The 14,844-nt window shown below is 39.6% G+C and overlaps 3 protein-coding genes across 5 annotated transcripts; all 3 read right to left on the bottom strand.

The window, feature by feature from the left end:
• Nucleotides 1-2,795: 2,795 nt before the first annotated feature.
• ppk24 (pickpocket 24) lies at nt 2,796-6,413 on the bottom strand. Its single transcript, XM_086839666.1, has 9 exons — nt 5,537-6,413; nt 5,243-5,446; nt 4,868-5,182; nt 4,680-4,803; nt 4,471-4,620; nt 4,150-4,354; nt 3,872-4,043; nt 3,254-3,426; nt 2,796-3,166 (listed from the first exon to the last, which is right to left on the bottom strand). The coding sequence occupies exons 1-9, from the start codon at nt 5,872-5,874 to the stop codon at nt 2,913-2,915; spliced, it is 1,935 nt and encodes a 644-aa protein (XP_086695792.1). The 5' UTR covers nt 5,875-6,413; the 3' UTR covers nt 2,796-2,912.
• Nucleotides 6,414-9,389: 2,976 nt separating this feature from the next.
• Nucleotides 9,390-11,142, bottom strand: CAH5 (Carbonic anhydrase 5). Its single transcript, XM_020961899.2, has 5 exons — nt 10,542-11,142; nt 10,335-10,486; nt 10,187-10,277; nt 9,672-10,085; nt 9,390-9,616 (listed from the first exon to the last, which is right to left on the bottom strand). The coding sequence occupies exons 1-5, from the start codon at nt 10,600-10,602 to the stop codon at nt 9,411-9,413; spliced, it is 924 nt and encodes a 307-aa protein (XP_020817558.1). The 5' UTR covers nt 10,603-11,142; the 3' UTR covers nt 9,390-9,410.
• An 894-nt stretch (nt 11,143-12,036) lies between these two features.
• On the bottom strand, nt 12,037-14,788 carry CAH6 (Carbonic anhydrase 6). 3 transcript variants are annotated; one of them, XM_020961921.2, is made up of 5 exons: nt 14,478-14,788; nt 14,000-14,109; nt 13,241-13,331; nt 12,921-13,183; nt 12,037-12,505 (listed from the first exon to the last, which is right to left on the bottom strand). In XM_020961921.2, exons 1-5 carry the CDS (start codon nt 14,542-14,544, stop codon nt 12,137-12,139), a joined length of 900 nt encoding a protein of 299 aa, XP_020817580.2. In that variant the 5' UTR covers nt 14,545-14,788; the 3' UTR covers nt 12,037-12,136. The 3 variants fall into 3 exon arrangements, with proteins under 3 accessions (XP_020817580.2, XP_086695790.1, XP_086695791.1); XM_086839664.1 differs by lacking the exons at nt 14,000-14,109; nt 14,478-14,788 and adding an exon at nt 13,402-13,566; XM_086839665.1 differs by lacking the exons at nt 14,000-14,109; nt 14,478-14,788 and having other exon boundaries at nt 13,237-13,311.
• Between the last annotated feature and the right edge of the window lie 56 nt (nt 14,789-14,844).

Genomic DNA, 14,844 nt, shown 5'->3' with positions numbered 1-14,844 from the left:
TTTAAAAAATATATATGTAAATATATAATAAAATCGCCACAAAAATTGCCATTAAATTCTTAGCCTACATTTCATTGTTCGGTGGCTACCAACCTTTGCTTCCAGATGCTGAACATATTTTGCAGGAGCGCCGTTTCTGCCTTTGTTTGGGTTTTCTCGAGTGCTGTAATTTGTTTGCATGTTTATTCATGGAAGCGTCGCAGGAGCTGCAGACACCGTGTAGACGGAAAAACAAATACTGGCTAACACACATACAGTTGCACACGCACTTGTACAAGCCAAGTTAGAGCAGCCCGCTGACACTTGCGTCCTAAATAATTCAACACACACCCAAGCACAGCTACGGGCAGATGAAAAGGATATTGTATGGCCTAAAAAATATATTATAATCTTAAACTCTATAGGAAAACAATTGTTTGTGAATGAGAATCCCCTGACTATATTCTTTGGCTTCCTGTGGCTACCAAAAATGTATTTCTAGTTAAGATATCTTTCTAATTTATATTTTTAAAGATATCTATATAAGTCTAAGTCTCTATAAAAAGTACAATAAGCATTAAGATATATTTCCTATTCATTGTTTGTAACTAATTCTTTGACCCTTGTTGTGCGGTGGTGGGTGTGTGGGTATACACACCGCACAACAGCATCAGCGAAATTGAAAGCTTAAACAGCCGAGGAGAGAGCTTGACATCTCTGGCAGTGCTTAAAAACGGGCAACGGAAGAGGAAACTAGGACCAAAACGAGGATATGGAGGAGCAGGAGCGAGAAGTGCTTTAAATGGGCTGCAGGATTTTGGGCACCATTCCGCCATGGATGGCAGGAAGGAAGTTAGCAAAGAAGGGACCTCCGCTCATTGGCTTTCGTCGAGGGGTTATCCTCTTAGCTTAACCCCATACGGCCACAAAGGATGTTTAGCTTTATTTATGTGTGGAAAATGGTAAAAGTGTAAGTAGACTGAAGAGGGCTGGGGGAATGTGGGTCTCATGGATTATGCACTAAAGATATATACGGATTTTATAGAATACATTTCGCCATCTCCAGAAGCAGCTTTTCATTTGCCACAAGGCTAATGCTACGTTTACTGCATTTATTTTCATGAATGGAAAATGTGTTCATGACATACATATACTTAGATTTATATAAATAAGTCATAATATTTATGATATACCTTCGGTGCAGGTACCTCTTCAAATTTTCCTATCGTATCCTAAATACTTTTAATAAACTTAAGTCGCTTCCTGTAATTTCCTCACTCGCAGTCCACTCCCTTAATCGTTCACCCTACCTTGGGGCTCATTCAATTTCAACTTTTTGCACTTTTGATGCAGTTACTTGGCATAAAACTTACAAAAATCACCGAAGCACCAGAACTCCGCTCTCCATACGGAATTCAATTAAAAACTTCAACTCCCCTTTGGGGATGAATGAAGGTGCAAAAATATGAGGAAGCGATGGGGATCGAAAATAAAAAAAAAGAAATCATAGAAGTACGAGTATTTTTGATTTTCGTTCGCATATTTTTGTGTTATTGGTTGAAATTCTGTACAAGCTGATAGCGTTGCGAGGTCTCCCTGAGGGAGGATTAGGGCCGCCCACTGGGAACAGGGGAAGGAACCCGAATCCAGGTTTCCCTGGCCAGCTCTCACAAACGAAATAATCCAATATACATATTGTATTGTGCGATAATACCAAACGAAGCCGGATTGAAGCTCTGTAGTCGTCCTGCCAAAAACTTCCTTCACTCTTTGGGCAAACCTAGTCTGCATCCACATCCCCGTCTTTTGTTTAACAATGCTTTCCATTCGGCTGTTTTCTCTCTCGATGGAGTGCGTTCATTTAAATTTTTTGCAATTTTTAGGCAGTTTTATGCTTGGCAAAGCCAACAACTGGCGTACAGAATTCAATGGGAAATCATTTCAATTTCTCTACAAATTTGCATATATGCACGGGCAAGTCTGACGGTCTGTTTGCCTGTTTGTGTAGGTGGAGGTCTATGAATTTGTATATTAATGGTTTTGTGCAAAAGAATTGGCAGAAGTTAAAACCCATCAAAGATTTCATTCAGGTAAAGCCTTAACATAAACTCAAAATACACAGGGAAACATTAAGAATTACTTACTTAAATGTGAAAAACCCTACTTAATACTTGGGCAATGATATGTAAAAGAATGTATAACTTTTATGTTTCCCAACTTAATTCAATTTTATTTTTTTCTCTAATCTATATTTAATTTTTGGGGTTTGCCACTAAAAATAAAGTCTGCCACTGTATTAAAATGTATGTGGTTCAGTGTATTTGGGTTAGACATTTCGAATTATTCAGGCAAATGTATAAACAAATAGAAATTTGCTTATGCTCCCGGTTCGCCGACTTCTTGAGCTAGCAATAAATTACTCGGCAGATAAAAGTAATTCGAGAAGAATAATTGAAATTGTAATTGTCGCAAAACGATGGCGAAGGGCTCCGTCAAGATGGTGTTTCCCCCATCGAGTTTAGACTCAATTTTTCCGCATTGATTTCATTTTCGGGCAGCTGGCCGCACTTTGTTTGCCTGTGGGTGTTCCCTCTTTTATTTTTTTTGCCAACTCTGCATACGACAAATAAAAGATAATGCTGATTGCAAGTGTTTCGGGAACTGTGGTCCATGTGGCTGTTCGACTGACCTCCGGATGGGCAACTGGCCAGCCGGAATGTGGCAACGGTTGGCGCTAATGTCACAGTCTGGGCCTTTTTTGGCAACTCCTTGGGCTTTGGCCAATCTCCCCCCATCGACAATTGGCAGTCGTACGTGTGTCCTGTTTATTTTTATGTGGCAATGCAAAGTAAGTGCACTTGAGTTGGACTCCACTGTCGAGGGATGTGCATAAAAATCAGTGAGCTTTAAAATTAACGATGCATCGCGCTCAATTACGGCAGTATAAACAACCTCATCGGGCGACCCGATTCCATTTCCGGTTCCGCTGGCTCTGCACGGTGCCTGGTGTCCCTCCGGATGTGATTCTGGGAGTCCTTCTTCTGGCTCCTCGCCTGAATGTGAGCGAGCTCGGCCCTTAGCTCCGCCCGGCATGCCTGCCATAATTGTTTGGCTAGGAAAAACAACAGCTCGCAGATGCCAATCAGCGAGAAGCCGGCTATAATGCCGCAGATGTTGCCAATTGTACCTGGCACGGGGGCATAACGGAGTGGGTGAGATATGCAAAATTGTAGCAGCGGGGGAAATGCCAGTTCCATCCCCAAATACTACTCACTGAAGGTCTCGTACCAGGCGCTCTTAATAATCTGGCGAAAGTATTGAATGTGCGTTTCGGCAAAATAAATACGAACCACGGCCAGCTCGGTGGCGGAGGATGAGTCCCAGCCGGATCCGGAACTGAAGTTGGGGCCGTAACTGTTATTGGCACGTGGTCCGGGACTGCTTCGCCTGCAAAATGAAAATCTTTTACGATGTTATGGAAGAGGAAACCCAGTGATGCCGGCATTCAGAGACAAAGTTTTATCGAAATATAAAATAAAATATCTATATCTATATATTATACTTTGTTACCAAAAAAATTATAAAATAAACCTACTACCAATGCCTTTTTAAAACAAACCAATAAAGGATTTAAATTTAGAAAAGCCCAAAGATATACCCCTTAAATTTTGAAGCCTACCAGTTTCCCTGTAATTTTTTCTTTAAGCAAAACTTCCACCATTAACAATCAATAAAAAAGGCTGAATTGACAACACAGGGCGGAACCCATCCCTCAGTCCCAAGATCGACTCCGTATGGAAATTGAAAAGAAAGCCGTTCATGGAAGGCAAATTGAAGCAGCGAATGAATCGCCATTTCCACCGCAATGAATCCGCCGTTCCGGTGGACTTACGGTATACTCCTGGCCGGACTGGTGGGCGGTAGGCCCAGGGTCATGGCTCCCCGCACGCTGTAACGGGTCTCCGTGCAGCTGGCCAGGCACAGGGGACAGAAGAGGGCATCCTGCAGCTCGTGCTCCAGACCCGTCACATTTTCGCGACTGGTGATGACATTCAACCACTTGACTGGACACGGGAATGGAATGAGCAGGAAGGAATAAAATGGAGACAGAGAAACAGAAGAGAAATTTATTCCCATGAATATGCTATTAACTCCAACTCTAGGACCCACACTCGTAGCGCTTGAGACAGGCCAGGTGCTGCAGGGTGCAGTAGATGCGTTTCTCGTTCCCATCGATGTACCTGTGCGGCAAGCTAAAGGGCACACACTCACAGAGACTGACCACACTCTGGGCCCGGCAGGCAGAGATGCACTTGCTGAAGGTGTAATGTCGAGCGAAGATCCAAGGCATCTCGTTTTCGAACAAGCACTTGCGCTGGTTTTCAGAAATTTAATGAGAACGAATAACGTTTCTTATAATTTAAGAATACTTTGAGTTATAAGGTTGTAGTTAAGTTGTTGTTTTCTATTTAAAAAGTAGCAATATCTCACCACAGATTGACTCATGCTACGGGCCTCTGGCAGAGTCTCAAATATTTTGGCCCTAACTGGCAGCAGGGTGTTAACACCCGCCTCGGCCACACGTTCAGCAACTCCGCCAGAAAAGGGATCCGGATAGCTGTGAGGCTCATAAATGGAAATCTGGAATATCCTTGCTTAACTCTAGTGGAAATTCTTTGGGTATATCTTTCAAATCTCACCAGAAATCCATTGTGTCCATTGATCTTGTAGAAATTATCACTAGGCTGAGTCTTAAGAGTCAAAACCAAGCCCATATCGGGTCCAAAGTAGCGCTGACGAAAGTCCCTTTTATTTATGTACCTATTAAAGGGAATACTTAAAATATTCAATAATTAATCTGAAATAATATTCGTTAGAAACCTCCCTTCCATCATAATTGAAAGTGCAGCAGTAGCCATGGCTCGTCAATGTCTCCTCGAACTGATCCATGCAATCGAAGAGTGCTCCTGCTATCCTGCAGCTTACAAACATATCGGTGCAGTTCGGCGTCAAAGCATGCATCCTTTTTCTAGTATTAAAAAACAGATCCTCTGCTCCTGTATCGAACCTATCCAGGAAGCTCTGGAAACGCAGGGCATCGTCTATGTCCTGCAGGTCCCAGGGATCGTAATACAAGTACATGAAAGCCGTTAGTTTGTCATAGAAGAAACTAGCATTATGCCCTTTGGGATCCTTGCTGCTTCTATTTAAAAAGAATCATTACTCTCTAAAGGATTGCTATTACACAAAGGATAGAACCCACAAATCCTGGGCATAACGCCAAGCCGCACGCCGTGATATACGGTTCAGACTGCACACGGATATCGCAGGAAATTCCACCTTCCAGATGGGATACATCGGATGGTACATGGTGGTCACCAGTGCATCCTGCTCATTGGTGTAGGTGCCCCAGAGGAATGCAATTAGGACGCTCAGGGCGGTTAGGTGGAAAACGAACCAGAAGAAGCTGCGGGTGATACGGATACGACCTCCGATTTGGTAATGGCTAATGCTAATTGAAAAGGACCCCGGCTCCGGATGTATCCGGCCCACCTACCGCTCTTGAATTCGCCGACCCTGCTCCACCAATTTGCCGTAACAATGAAACGACAGGTTCTGCAGAAAATCCTTTAATGCGGCGGCAAAGGACAGTTTTCGCGTATCCTCCGCGGAAGTGGCGGTGGGCACAGTCGCAGGTTGAATGACTATTTTCCCGGGGTTGGGTATCCACCAGGCGGCACGACCCACCGCCAGTCGAAGGGGCAGCCCGGCCGGCTCTCGCTTCATACTCCTGAACTCCATGGAGGGCTCCTGTTCCTTCTCGATTGCAACTGGTCCAACACTGGCATTGTTCCATTGAGTGCGGGCTGATTTTAATGAAAATTTCGCAGTCATGTCGTGCGTGTTGTTGTAATTAGGCCTGGTGCTCCAACTTATTGCCAACAAATTAACTGCGACATGGCACGTGGTGTTTTCTAGGAAGGGGAAACTGTTGAGAAGTACGAGTAAGTAGAACCAAGAGCCATAGGCATTGGTCCTGCTCCCGATTCGTCTTGGCAATTTCCCTTAATTGTCAACAATTTAAAATGAAATTAGTTAAATGCGCGTTAAATGTCAGCCAGCGGAAACATCATCATCATCAGCGGCGACAGCAGCAGGAACAACTTGTGTCCTTGTCCTTATCCTTAACCCCCGAAAAAAGGAAACATGTTTCCCACTCTACCGGATTATGAGCTGCGTAGGACACGTTTTGGTGGTGGCCTATGTCTATGATTACGATTTTTGAACTCTGGTGCTTTAAGCTGATTAAATATTTTACCAATGACTTTACAACAGGTTTCTTGGGGTTTTTTAAAGTAATTGGTTTCCTTGAGGAATATGTTAAATATTTTATTTTCATCAATCAATAACAACATCAGGGTTCAAACATTCTTAAAGGAGTTTGTAAAAAAATTTGTAGAAGGCCCACTTGTCATTAGCACTTCCCTACATAAGTGATGATGGAGTTAAATCTTTCAGTCATATTTTAAAAATAAAACTTTAGACTTCAAAAGGAGGAAATGGAGCTAGATAACAGACAAGGCATTGCAGTTGACCCAGACCAATTAATGATATACGATGATGATAAATGACCAATAATCAAAATAATAAAGGTAAATGATACGATAACCAAGGTTACATTTTCAAAGCCAAAGATGTTTAATTCTTTATTGGCTAAGATTTTTGGAAATATATATATATGTAACATTAAAATTTATTATCTTTTAAGACTTGTCTAGATCGACTCAGCTGTTGATGCTGATCAAGAATATATATGGTTTATAGGGTCGGAAATGACGGGTTCTTGTCTTGGTTGTAAACTTAGGACTGAATTTACAATACTCCAATAATGTAGCAAAAGTTGGCGCCAAAGTCAAGTTCGATTTTTAAACTATCGTAAGAAATCAATACTCGTGAATATATAATTAAGTTAGGCTCTGAACTCAGTATATGTTTCTAGTTATCTTTAATAAAAACTGCTGTGTCACTGTAAATTGAGTTTATTAATTAGATCCATGGCAATAAGGTAATTAAATGCAAAAGAAACAAATAGCTAGGCCTGATCGTCGTATAGCATATATATATAACATACATAATATAATTGTAATGGTTATGACTTACCGAAGTAGGGGACACGCACTTCTTACTGTTTATCCAGATGCATTCCATTGGCCACGTCATAGTTTTGGGGTGGAAGCGTAATCACAATCACTATCACTACCGATGTTACCACTCGAGAGACCACGGACAGACTGAGGCCGGCGGGCCTGCAGCACCTCTATTTATACTCCCCAGGCAAGAGAACAGAGAAAGTTTGAGCGAGAGAGTAAGGGATCGCATTAGAGAAAGGCAGGGAGCGCTATAGAGAAAGAGGCCTATCTAGAGAGGCACAAAGAGAGTAAGGGGGAAAGAGTTACCGCTCGAGTTACAGAGCGGGAGGCATACATTTAACGATCGTTCCTATGGCAGCTATATAGTGGTCCGATTTTAATTAAATTTTAATTAAATTAACACAGGAATTTTAAAATAATACAAATATAATAAATAATAAATAAATAATACCTCAAATTAGATAAAAAATTTTCAAAATATGGAAAAGTTATAATTTGTTTTCTAATTATTATCCGAACATTTTTATGGCAGCTATTTGGACTCGGCTGTTGATGCTGATCGAGAACATATATACTTTATGTCATCGGAAATCACTGCATTGCAAAATTCGAACTTAAATTATTAATTTAAGCAAGAGTAGAAAAAGAAAAAATCTTTGCCTATATAAAAAAAATAACACGCCAAGACCAATATTAGTTGAAACACACAGACAATTCACGTATAAAATCTGCTTGGAAAAGCGATTGTTGAAACATATTGACACGGGAGGAAATGGCATATTTTCGACGGGATCGAGTGGATGCCTCGAAATCGCGACAAATGGCACTCCAGGTGAACGGCAGCAGCCAAATTAATCTGCAAATAAGCAGGTAAAAGAAGGAGGTGAGACCAGAGTCGCCCAAGATAAACGCAGAAAGCGCTGGGAAAAATCTGTGAACAGTATGGAGGCTGTTCTCTTCCCTTTTCAACCTACAAACGGAAACGGAAATGAAAAATGTGAAAAATGCAATGCGCAGCGAGACGCGAAAAGCGACCCTCAATGAGAGGGGTGGGGAACACGTGGAAAAGGATAAGGATAAAGGGAAGGGGAAAATGGCAAATGCAAATTGTCTCCTGTGCGTGCATATGCGTTCCACACGGCGTATGAGTAACGTGTCTTTTATCATGCATCCACCTTACCTTGCCACTCCTTGGTCCCCCGCCCCCGGCGTTAATTCCGGTGCCAATAGTTTGCCATATCTCTTTGCGTGGATATATGGCGCAGTAAATATCCAGACAAAAGCTCAAGCCAAGTGTATCCTCAGCACTGAGCCGGAAGTTTCGCTTGACATTGGGAAGGGGGATTCCCTTTGATTCTCAATATTTGTTTTGATTGTTTTAATTGAATATTTCCAGGCAATTAAAAATTTTAAAATATTAATTTATTGTCAAAACAATGAATAACCAGAAAATTACTTAAAGGTATAAAATGGAGAGCCTTTCTTAGGGTTTATAATCTTCTAAGCTAAGACCAACCAAATCAAGTAAAGGAATACATATTTACCAACCCATTTTGTTAAAAATGTTTGATTTTGTACATTTAAAAAAAGAATTGACTCCCAAACCGCCAAAATAGTTTGAAAATAAAAGCTTCAAGACCATTTAAAGGGTCCAGAAAAGGGTTCAACCTAAAGGAACTTTTGAAGCTTTTTAGTTGCTAGGTGGATGACTCTGACATTCAAAGAACCATAAGGATAATGCTTCTACAAGCTTTTTTGGAATATACTTTATATATTTATGGCTTTCGGGCAATCCAAAAGATGGCAAAGAAAAAGACTATGCATAATTTTAGGCAAAATCAAACACTGTTGTAAGCTTATTGCTATAAAACATTTTCTTTGTAAATATATGTTTCTTTTTTTAGAGGAAACATTTAGGGCTAATGCGATTATATAATATTTTGATGACCTTGGATAACAATTTTTACAAGTAAAATTCATAATCAGCAAAACAAACATGAATCACTCTGACCGGAACTCACTTAAATGGGAATTAAAAAACTTGCTCTCAACTAAACCGATCCTCAGACTAATTAAATATATTTTATTAAATGTTTTAATTACATAATAACAGTAATTATCAGTAATTAGCTCATTTTCAATATTAAGGGTGTTTTGCGTTGAATAAAAAATCGCATAAGATTCCTGGAGTTAGAGAAGTTAATATATTTCAAAAATATAAGTCGTATTCGAACTCAATATCGATAAAAATTAGCAAACTTTTTGAAAAAATTCAATTTTTTAATTGCTGTCTTGTATAACACGATAGAATACATCTCTAAGTTCAGGATTGGTATCCTGCAAGCTGCGATAATTGTTTATCAATGGCTTTCTCCTCGAATCCCTCAGGTTCCAAAGCTTAGCGATTTGACGATGGGGGAACTCGAGAACATCATCGAAGACAGTCCAAGTCACAGCCTCCGCACAGTCCGGTGTGGTAAGAGATCCTTTAAAGGAGTGTCAGAAAATATAGAATAAATACATATATCTATACTAACTCACCATTGTATGTGTAAAACTGTCCTGTTACAATATTACCCAAAAGTTGTCCCACATTCAGTTGACCCGTAATTGTGGCATTCGCCTGATACTGGACAATACGCGGCAGCTGATTGAAGATTTTATTGAGACCATAATTCTGGGTAGTCAGCCGATTAACTGACTTAAACATCACCCCCAAAACGGCCAGACCATCCCAATTCTGGGTAGCCTCTGCCATGGTGTCGTAGCGCTTGTTCTTATGGACAATATGCATTTCCACATCGAAGCGCTCAAAATTAATGGCATGCTCCGAACCCTTGGTATTCCGTGATCCCCAATGGAAGTGTACACTCTGAGCCTCAAAATCCCCGGGCAGCAAGGCGCCATTTATATAAGGTCGATGGCCATCTCGGGTAACAGGTAAGACCATGTTTGCTAGGAATATGATTGATTATAATGGAAAATAAATATGAATAAGTATAAATTCAAATAATCCTTGATCCTTTCCTACAAGCATTAAAAAGAGTACTATGTACCTGTGTGTCCATTATTCGTAATCACCAAAGGTGTGCGCAGTGATTGATTATAGTAGTTGAAACGCAAACGACTTATAGAACTGACTTTGGACTGCAAATATTATATTAATAATCCCAAAAGCTCGAAAAACGTTCTGTGACAACTTACATCCTGAAGAATCAAATCTATGGGAGACTGTTTCTGGCCAGTGGCGCAAGTTCCCTGCCAGTCATCGCCTTGCTCATCGTAGTTATACTCACCAGCTGCGCTCTCATCCGCCTGATCGGCCCTTATATCTGCAAGGTATTCTTTAGGTATCTCTGAAAAAAAAATAACAACTTAACACAGCTGTTAACAAAGTCTTAGACCACTTACCTATGAAGGCAAGAGCACATCCCAAGGCGGTCAGCAGGCACCAAAGACTATAGGAGAACATTTCAAGTACTTCTGTGTTCCGTTCCCTTTGGAGATTGCAGTCAGACTGTGATTTGCTCCGAACAGAGCAGGACCATTTATACCCTGGCAGAACCTGGCAAGTGCAATAATTTTCACCAAGTGGGTGTGCATAAGAGTCAGATAAGAGCAATCGGTTCTAATCACTTCTCAGCTGAGCCCTGTGGGCACAATTTACATTGAAATTGCAAATCGCTTTACACTTTTACGGTTGCCAAACCACCTTGGTAATTGACTCTGGCCAAAACGAAGAAGATCCGTAATTACTTAAGGCGGTTACAATTAAATTTCTTAGATTCTAGAAAGAGAACCAAGGCACTGATTGCTCTGCTTCAAGACTTAAGGGAGTAATTAAGGAGGAGCATCATCGGTTGAATTATTAGAATGGCTGGTGAATCAGTGGTCACTTTGTCATAATCTGGGGAACTGCCTTTAGATGGGTATTGCAGATATTTTGTTCTTTATTATCAAGTATATATAATTATGTCGCTAAAATCAAGGCAGTACTTACATATTTTTACTATGAATAACCTCATGTCTTCTACATACCATTTTCATGTTCAAAAGTTTATCAAATATCAATAAAAGTTTTAACTTTATACCCTATTACTGATGTCTGGAAATCCGTCTCGATTAAAGGTAAACTCATAAAGCGTTTATCTTATAGTTTAACTAAGACATTGCCCCTTCTGAACTTGGGTAACAAATTAAGTATTTCTCATACTACTGATTAAATCATTTACTGGCATCATAAAAATATTTTATAATTCTTTATGAGCATAATTATTTTATCTTTATTTCGGAGACAGTTACCTGGGCAAATTGAATTTACTTATTTCTCAAATATAATCCGATTTGATTATTTTATAAAGACAATTATAATTTTTGTTTAATATAAAGTAAACACTTGCAAAACCCAAGTACTGACTTTTACTAAGAAAAGGCAATGCCACTGCTCTTGACCCAAAACTGCAACTTAATTCGGCGTAGTTCTATATAAAAAAAGTGATATTGTTAAAAACAATAAAGTAAGTTTAAAAAAAATTGGTTCAATAGTATTATACAGTGAGTTTTTTATAATTGCCTTTTTATTACAGGGATAAATGGCAGTCTTATTAAAACCGTATATCGGTCTTATGAAGCTTGATGATGGTTTCCATTACTAATTAACCAGAAATAGACTCATTTCTATAAGTTTATTATTCTCTCTCAGTGCCGATATTCTAATTCAAATTTTAACACCTGTTGCAACAAATAGAGCAGGTGTAACCTGCTTCCACATAAGCTAGGGCTCTTCGCTCTTGACCCGGCTATTTCTCAATTCCCTTACTTTTAGCATAAATTTTAGTAAAAATATTAAGTTAAGATGCAATATAATATTTAACAATTTTGTTATGAAAACTATTTCTCCTCCATCTTTTGTAAATATTAAATAAAGAAATTTTATTCAACAAAAACAGTTAACTTAAATAAAATAAATACATAATTTACAGATGGTAACCAAAATAATCATATCATCACTTTCCCAGAAAGGTTCCGCTTAGATCTTTGCCGGTTCGATAAAACACCGGTCGACCATTTCGCGGTTGGGTAAACCTATAATTATTGATCATTCTGTGACCCTCAGAGTCACGCAAGCGCCAGAATCTCGATATCAATGAGTAGGATATGGGCAGGATGTGGGAGAACACGGTCCAGGTGACTGCCTCCTGGCACTCCGGCGTGGTCAGTGATCCCCGATAGGTGAAAAAGTCACGGGTACTCAGGTCGCCCAGCATTTGACCCAAGCTCAAGCTGCCAGAGATCTGTGCCTTGTCTTTATAATTGATGATTTTTGGCAACTCAGCCAGGACTTTGTTTAGACCGGGAAAAATACGTTTAGGATTCTGTAGGTGAGTGTAAAATAATATATTTTAGAGTATATAAATTAATTCGTTATATATAACAAGAGTTAGAAAATATTTAACATTAAAGATACTAAGCTAGCGTTCGATAAGTTTTAACTCAGAATATTAATTTTAACTTAAGTTGTAGTCATATAACCTACTATTGATTCACACACTATATGTATAACATTTCATTCATAAAAATTAATAAAGCAAAATAAACACAATGAACACACTTTCGGTTTAATGACACGTAGTTTTGTTTCCCTTGAAAGATTAAGTTACATTTTTATTTGTGGCGTTTTTAAGCTGCATTATCACGTCAAGTTAGATTTGAAATGTTTTACAATAGAAAAGCTTTGAGTATTATTTATAAAACACTCTCTTAAACCATAAAATCTCTAAGACTACTTACCTTGACAATTCTAAACATAATTCCAATAACAGCCAGACCATCTTTGTGCTTAACTGCTTCACTGAGATCCGAGTATTTGGCATTCCGATGGACGATGTGCAGTTCCATATCGAAGCGCTGCTTATTGATCGAGTGCTCAGATCCCCGCTGGTTCGGGGATCCCCAATGGAAGTGGAAGCCATCGGCCAAATAGCGACCCTTAAGCAGGCCTCCAGTAATGAATGGTTTCTTGCCGTTAGTCGTGGCAGGTATATCCATGTGAGCTGCAATTAACGTTTTCCCACATATTCGATATTATATAATGGCAAGACCTGACCTACCTGAATGTCCATTATTCTCCAGGGAGAGCGGTCCCCGTAGCTTTACGTCATAGTTTCCGAAGAAGATGCGGGGCAATGGCACGATGAGCGACTGACAGAAAGCAAAAGTTATTGAAATAAATTGGCCAGCTCTTTTTTACAATCATTTCTACAATCATTACCCCTTGTAATGTGAAAAGTGGCGTAAAATAGGTATTCATTTCCAGAGCAATTTGTACTACAACTCGGTTTCGCTTATCAAATTAGCTGTCAAAGGTTTCAATTGTAACCAACGAACGTCAAATTTGGGTATCACATTGATGTAATCCAATTACATATTCCACTTTTTGAACTTACCTAACATAATTTATGTGATTACAAGAGCCTTTCCTAGGAAGACTTTAAAATTTCCCTATAGTTTAAAGTTATTACTGATATTATGGGCTCTAAAATGTTTACTTTTTTTGTGGAAAAATTCTAAGGTTTAGAACCTTTTAAGGAAAATTTTTAGGAACATTTTGACTAATGCCTAAACGATTTTGATAAACAAAAGACCAGACAAAGTCTTAATAAATGCGCATACCAATTAGGTCTAAATATTTTGCTTGCATAATTAATACACGTTAAGGTGATACATATTTTTAAGTTAATTGTTTTCTTTTTTATTAGGAGTATTGAAATTTTGACCAATGGAAATTCACCCTTAATCTTGCTCTAGATTCCTTTTTTATACCATTTAATTTTAGAACTTTACAAGTCTATTTTGTATATAGAACTCACTTTTTGAACCGCTAACTGAAGTGGTGACTGTCGCACTCCCGAGTCACAAGTGCCGCCCCAATTCTCGCCATGCAGCTCGTAATTCCAATGTGTCACCTCGGTCTCGGCATCTGCAAGTTTGAAATTGTAGCAAAAAACAAAAGCCTGACAACGTTTTCACTTTCTTTCAGCCACGCTTAGCTGGTAGTCCGGTAATCCTATTAGCCAAGACCGTGAATAAATTCACTTCTGTTTCGATCATCGACGGACTACGACGACGACTCTCTCATTTCTGGCGGGAGCCAAACAAGGTATGGCAGAATGATTAATTATGGATCGGCAAATATGGGGGAAAGAGTTCAGACCCGCTGGGTGTTAACTATTAAGTAACTGATGTAATATTTTTGGGCTTTATTGGTTCCCTTTTCACACACACTCGCACACACACAGTTCCTGGTATGCAGTTCCCAGTGGGAATGCGTTCTGGGCTTTCAATTACCATTTGATGTATGCTGATAGGCGAGCGGCAGCAGTAGTAAAAGCTTGTGAAAAACACTCGACTGCATTGTTGCAGATTTACGATCCGATGTGATTGTTCTGATTATGATTATATATATATTTAATTGATTCTAGCGGGCGCGTGTGTCTTTGTCTAGAGCCGTTTGAAAATTTTACATAATTTATCCAATCCGATCCGATTTGATGTGATGCGATGCGATGCGAATGCGAGGGAGATGTGTTAACGGTGGCAAAGTTACTGCTGCTGCTGCTGCTGCTGCGAACGTTGAACAACTGAAACGGCCCACAAATGGCCCCATAACTTTTATACCGGGGTTATAGTGGAGCGGTTGCTCAGCGTATTGGGA

This window comes from Drosophila serrata, unplaced genomic scaffold (genome assembly GCF_035046125.1).
Source record: "Drosophila serrata isolate PLE 108 unplaced genomic scaffold, ASM3504612v1 contig_376, whole genome shotgun sequence".
NCBI lineage: Eukaryota > Metazoa > Arthropoda > Insecta > Diptera > Drosophilidae > Drosophila > Drosophila serrata.
The sequence above is the reverse complement of the archived record's forward strand: the minus strand, read 5'-3'. Positions and strand labels throughout refer to the sequence as shown.